This window comes from Bombina bombina, chromosome 3 (assembly GCF_027579735.1).
Source record: "Bombina bombina isolate aBomBom1 chromosome 3, aBomBom1.pri, whole genome shotgun sequence".
Classification (NCBI taxonomy): Eukaryota; Metazoa; Chordata; class Amphibia; order Anura; family Bombinatoridae; genus Bombina; species Bombina bombina.
Genome location: NC_069501.1, coordinates 1,036,666,762 through 1,036,672,761, shown reverse-complemented (window position 1 = coordinate 1,036,672,761; position 6,000 = coordinate 1,036,666,762). Strand labels below are relative to the sequence as shown.

Sequence of the window (6,000 nt, the reverse complement as noted above, 5' to 3'; positions counted from 1 at the left end):
TCTTCATGTTTGTAGTACAAAGCCAAGGCACAGATGAGGTTCCCAGTATTGATTTGAGTCTCCCGCACAACGCTCTGTACCACGTGATGATCACTGCAGTGCAGGCACGTGACTGCTGTGATGTCAGAAGGTCCTTTAGAGGGATGGAATGTAGCCACTATGCTTCTGTTTACTCAACTCTCTGTTCCATGTGATCTATGCAGTCACGTGACTGTTGTGATGTCAGACGGTCCTTTAGAGGGATGGAATCTAGCCGCTACCGTGTTGGGTTTATTTTTTTAGCGAGGTGATAGAGTCAGAGTGTATGTGCGTTCTTTGAATCGACTTTTCCATAACAAGATATTATTAGAAGCCTGGGAACATCAAGGGGTGAGTTCTCAGATGCTGTAGATACAAATTCGAACTAATAAAAGTAGTACGGTGTGTGAATGTGCGTTATCTGTAGTAAAGACAGTGGTATCCCATCGATTGTAGTAATACACAAAGCTCGTTTATTTTCATATATTCAATTAACGTAATCGATTTAAAAACATGATTACCAGAAACATAGTGACTATCAATCTGTCTACTAACAGAAACTTACACAACAGATACATAACACTTGGGCTGGCCATAAACTTCTAGCATCAATATATTAACATTAATTATAACACACCCTCAATGAATGGACAAAATCTCTGCTTCAACATATGTAGCAGTGAATATGGCCCTAGGATTTCCTCTTACTTCTGGTGTCTGCTCACAGTATGTTGCTTTTCTGTAACAGATCTATGTACCCCAGGGAGCTGGTGGGGAACAGAGGAGTAGGTTGAGTCCGGTAGTGCAGCAGCAGTAAAGTGGAAATGACAAGCTAGTCTGTGCCAGAGCTCACTATAACATGACATTTCAGCACTGGCAGTGTGAAGGGTGGGTTTTTTTTTCCCTTGAAAATGAAATGTAAAGTTATCTCTATGGTTATTTCTCTTGTACCCTCTTGTCCTTCTCACATTCATTTCCCCCAGATGGGGCAACACACACTCTCCTAATGCTTATAGGTGCATTAAACTCAATTTAATTCAGTGTAAACGATTTAAAGGGCCATAATAGTAAAAAAAAAATAATGATGTGCTCTAATCCTTTAGAGCATGTTATTTTACAGCTATTGACCCTTCTCTACGGTGTGTTTAACCCCCGCAAAGGGTTCCTTAGCGGAACCTGCCCACGGCTGGATTGGCCTACCAGGACATCAAGCGATTTCCTGGTGGGCTGCAGTAGCCAGGGCTGGTTAGCTACAATTTAAGCGAGTAGTGCGGCTGGTTAGGTGATGCAGCTTAACCCCTTCTCTGCTGGGAATTTCAGGGAAAACTTTACCAAAGTACCAGATAAGTTTTAGTATATATATATATAATTTATTTTAAAGAAGACAACCCATTAATTAAAAAAAAACTTTATTTTTTTACACAAACCTGTTCTCTAGTTAAGATATAATGAAAATAAGGGCTGGAGTTGAGAAACACTGGTCTAGGGCCCCTCCCACTCCTTTCTTCTCCACCTCTGTCCCTCCACTCCCATTGGCACCAACGGAAATCGAAATCTGTCAATCTGCCTTCATATGGTAATGGAGCACCGATCGTGCTATATTACCATAGGAAGGCAGATGCTAGAAGCCCAGGGATAGCAAGTTCTCGGTTGGCACTTGACGTAGATCTACATCCATATGGCAGAAGGGGTTAATCGCCTTTCTTCTCCTCTGAGTTATACTTAAAGGGACATCAAACCCAAAATTCTTTCATGATTTAGGTAGAACATACAATTTTAAACAACTTTCCAGTTTCATTCTCTTGGTATATCCAGAGGTGCCACAGAAGAGTACAAAATTATGTGAATTTATTAATATGAAACAAAAATAGAGCAATCCTAAACACAGAGAACAGTCACTATAAATCTTTTTTTTTTATTGCTCGATAATCCACAAACTTTCTTTTGTACAGGTACAAGCAAATTAACTAAAAATTGTTTAAAGAAAGGCTACTGAGATGAGTTCACAGTTTATAAAGTGTGCTAGGAAAGATTTGATAACTTTAATACGAGTAGAATATGGAGAGAGATGTTCCAATGACATATTCCAAGCAAAGATTTATCCTCGCCATAATATACAGATTTATTTTTTTAAATTAGTTATTTAAATTTTAAAATCATAAAGTGTAAATGTTTGGCCTTAAAATAAAGGGCTCCACCGTTTTGTAACTTAGGTTTCCTTCTCTTCTGAAGCCAATTAGGAGCAGCTGTAAACGACTTGACCAGAGTGTACAACCAATGACTGTATGGAATATAGCAGCATTATGTCTGGAGTGTGCATTTATAAATTACAAGAAAAGGGGACAAAATTAAATGACACTTCTTGCAATGTTTTGTACTACGTATAATTAAACATTTTATATGAAAATCTCTAAGGGCCTTTGGGACCTGTCTGTCTTGCACAAGTTTTTTGTGTGACCTGTAAATCATAGCACACCAGCCAGTTCAGGGTGATTTATTTCAGCCACCTCTGAGGTTAAAAAGTAGCAGTTGTATGACTTTGTAACTTGCAGTAAGCAGGCTTGCACAAAATGTAAAGCAGCTTCCCCTGCTTAGTACACAGGGCCAAAAGTGCTTAATTTCTCTTTTAGAGAGTTAATAAACTAGGTAATAAAATCATTTTTCTGAAAGAGCTACACTAAAACAAGGGGTCATGATCTAAAGCTGGAGTGAAGGAGGTTCATCATTTCCTGAATATTTTCTTTACAGAAAAGTTGGTTGGCTCTAGGAATATACTTCAAATAGAGATGGCAAGGACAAAGATTGTTAGGAAATTGGTTTCCCCTTAATTTGTTCCCAAATGCTTGTTGTAGTAGCTGCAAAGTATAAAATTTATGGGAAATCACGCCTTTAGTTTTGATAAGTTTTTCTTTTAGACAAAATAGCTGATTTTGCTAATTAAAAGTCTCAATCCATTATTCCTAAAAACATGTCCACATAACTGGGCTGAGCCTGCAGAAATAGCAGACGTCCTAATTTTACTTAACAGACCCGCTCAGTAGAGCAAGGAGCGGCGGTCTGAAAATTTGTAAATTATAATAAAATATTGCAGCAATATTTTGATGTATAATCGGTATGTATGTGTGTGTGTGTATATATATATATATATATATATATATATATATTCAGCCACCAATCAGCAGCTAGAACCTAGGTTATTTGCTGCTTCTGAGCTTACCTAGCTAAACCTCTGTTTGTGTAAAGAGTGGCTTTAGTCTTTTAGACAGTGACCTGGTTCTGCGACACACATTCTGTTTTAATAAGGGCAAGAAAGCTTTTGCCTGTTTTACTGAGGGCAAAAAAGTTTTTTTCCGTAACACCCATGCATACTTAAAAATAAATAAAATTATAAATCAAATACAGTGGATTATAATTTCTAGAATAGAGGGAACAAGGGAAGTAACTTAACATTTAATTGTAGTATTTATTGTGCAAAATAATATTCACAGTGTTGGTGCTGGAATGGAAGTGACATTAAATGGACAAAAAATGCTCTAACACTTTTGCCTACATATATTATGTCTCCTACAGAGCAGCAATGCACTACTGGAACTAGCTGAACATATCTGGTAAGCCAATATGAGCATAGCAAATCACCAGCTAGCTCCTAGGAGTGCATTGATGCTTCTGAGCCTATTTAGGTATTGTTTTCATTAATTGCTACCAAGAGAACAAAGTAAATTTGATAAAAGAAATAAAATGAGAAATCTCTTATAGTGGCATCTTCTATCTGAACTATGAAAGTGTAATCTTGACTGTCTTGCCACTTTAATGTTAAAGGGACAGTCTACTCAAAATTAAACTTTCATGATTCAGATAGGGCATGCAATTTTAAACAACTTTCCAATTTACTTTTATCATCAAATTTGCTTTGTTCTCTTGGTATTCTTTGTTGAAAGCTAAACCTATTTAGGCTTATATGCTAATTTATAAGTCCTTGAAGGTCGCCTCTTACTTATCTCAGTGCATTTTTTTACAGCTAGACAGCGCTAGTTCATATGTGCCTTATAGATAACATTGTGCTCACTCCTGTGTAGTTACCTCAGAGCCAGCACTGATTGACTAAAATGCAAGTCTGTCAAAAGAACTGAAATAAGGGGGCAATCTGCAGAGGCTAAGATAAAAGGTAATCACAGAGGTAAAAAATACATTAATATAACCGTGTTGGTTATGCAAAACTGGGCAATGGGTAATAAAGGGATAATCTATCTTTTTAAACAATAAAAATTCTGGTGTAGACTGTCCCTTTAATGCAGTATTTCCATGTCTCTTCAAAAGGACATGAAGAACATACTTTATTGCATATAAATGATGGTATTCTAAAATGTGTTTAAACAATTACATGGCCATAGTAAACTTGCTTTTTATTTCCTTATCTGGAACTTTCCATCAGGTTATGTTCAAACCTTTTTTTATGGATTCTTCAATGTTCAAATAAGACAAAATGCACACTGTCTGAAGGATAGATAATTATCAAGTTACACAAAAAATAATGAATATAATTATATTGTACCTGAAAATAATGTATACAATTATATATTGTACCTGAATCTGTTTTTGTTAATGAAAGTGTTTATCTATCAACCCTTGATAATACTCTAATACTTATCTGTAAATTCTTGTCTGCATGCCGACACACTTCAAAACAAACTATGAGACCAAACTTCTGCTACGCATTGACTGATACAAACAAATGGCAGCCTCACATTCATGCATATCTCTTGCAGTAACTGTATAAAAAATATGGTGCCCCAATGAAAACCACTGGTTCTCCAGTTCCTTCATAGGCTCAGGCTTCCTATCTCACAATCTATAGCAAAACAATAGCAGTATAACAAAATGAATCTGACTTGTACTTATAATCATATTGTCCTTTCTTTTTAATAAAAAGTTGTATGGTTCTTTGACTCCAGGATGAAGCTCCAGCGTGTACATCTGAAGTGTAAAAATCTACATGAGTTCCTCCAGGAGTTGAGTCCCACCATTCTAGATCAACTATACAACCATCCTGCAACTTGTTTAGCTGTGTTCAGGTAAGTACGGCATTACACAATTGTTGCCTAGCCAGCAAATACTTTATTATACGTCACATTTTCAGATTGTGTAGCTGGATGGCAACTGTCATGTTAGGCAAATTTGAAAAAAGTTAAAGGGACACTGAACCCAAATTTTTTCTTTTGTAATTCAGAAAGAGCATGCAATTTTAAGCAACTTTCTAATTTGCTCCTATTATCAATTTTTCTTCATTCTCTTGCTATCTTTATTTAAAAAAGAAGGCATCTAAGCTTTTTTTTGGTTTCAGTACTCTGGACAGCACTTTTTTATTGGTGGATGAATTTATCCACCAATCAGCAAGGACAACCCAGGTTGTTCACAAAAAATGGGCTGGCATCTAAACTTACATTCGTGCATTTCAAATAAAGATACAAAGAGAATGAAGAAAATTTGATAATAGGAGTAAATTAGAAAGTTGCTTAAAATTTCATGCTCAATCTGAATCACGAAAGAAAAAATTTGAGTACAGTGTCCCTTTAAGAGTACAAATATATAGTGAGCAGAACATGAACTTGTCAGGAGAAATGCACAAGCAGAATAACTATAAAGGGACACAGGTGCAGACAGGCCCTACACTTTACTGTGCTTTTAACCCCTGCAAAAGGATTAAACATACAGTAGAATTACCACTCGGGACCCATAGAGCGCTGTTGGTCCAGTGCAGAAACAGCTGCTGATCCATTCAGCTGCATTAGTTACATAGCTGAGTCGTGTGACTAGTGCTTCTGATTGAATCAGCTGAAGTTTACGCTCAGGACCAGCAGTGCTCTGCGGATCCTGAGCCATACTAATACTACTGTGTGATTAACCCCTTTGATAACAAATTAGAGCATGTCATTGTTGAACTATTGTGGCCCTTTTAAGCATCCAATATACAAGTGACGTTTC

At 36.7% G+C, this 6,000-nt stretch overlaps 1 protein-coding gene across 2 annotated transcripts in view; it reads left to right on the top strand.

Moving 5' to 3' along the window:
- Positions 1-231: 231 nt before the first annotated feature.
- Positions 232-6,000, top strand: part of GTF2H4 (general transcription factor IIH subunit 4) — a 36,292-nt gene continuing 30,523 nt past the window's right edge. The window contains exons 1-3 of one of the 2 annotated variants that reach the window (XM_053708246.1): positions 235-369; positions 4,095-4,183; positions 4,971-5,090. In XM_053708246.1, coding sequence (XP_053564221.1) covers positions 4,972-5,090 — 119 coding nt within the window. In that variant the 5' untranslated portion in view covers positions 235-369; positions 4,095-4,183; position 4,971. Of the gene's footprint in view, positions 370-4,094; positions 4,184-4,970; positions 5,091-6,000 lie in introns of both variants that reach the window. The other variant, XM_053708245.1, reaches the window with a different exon arrangement.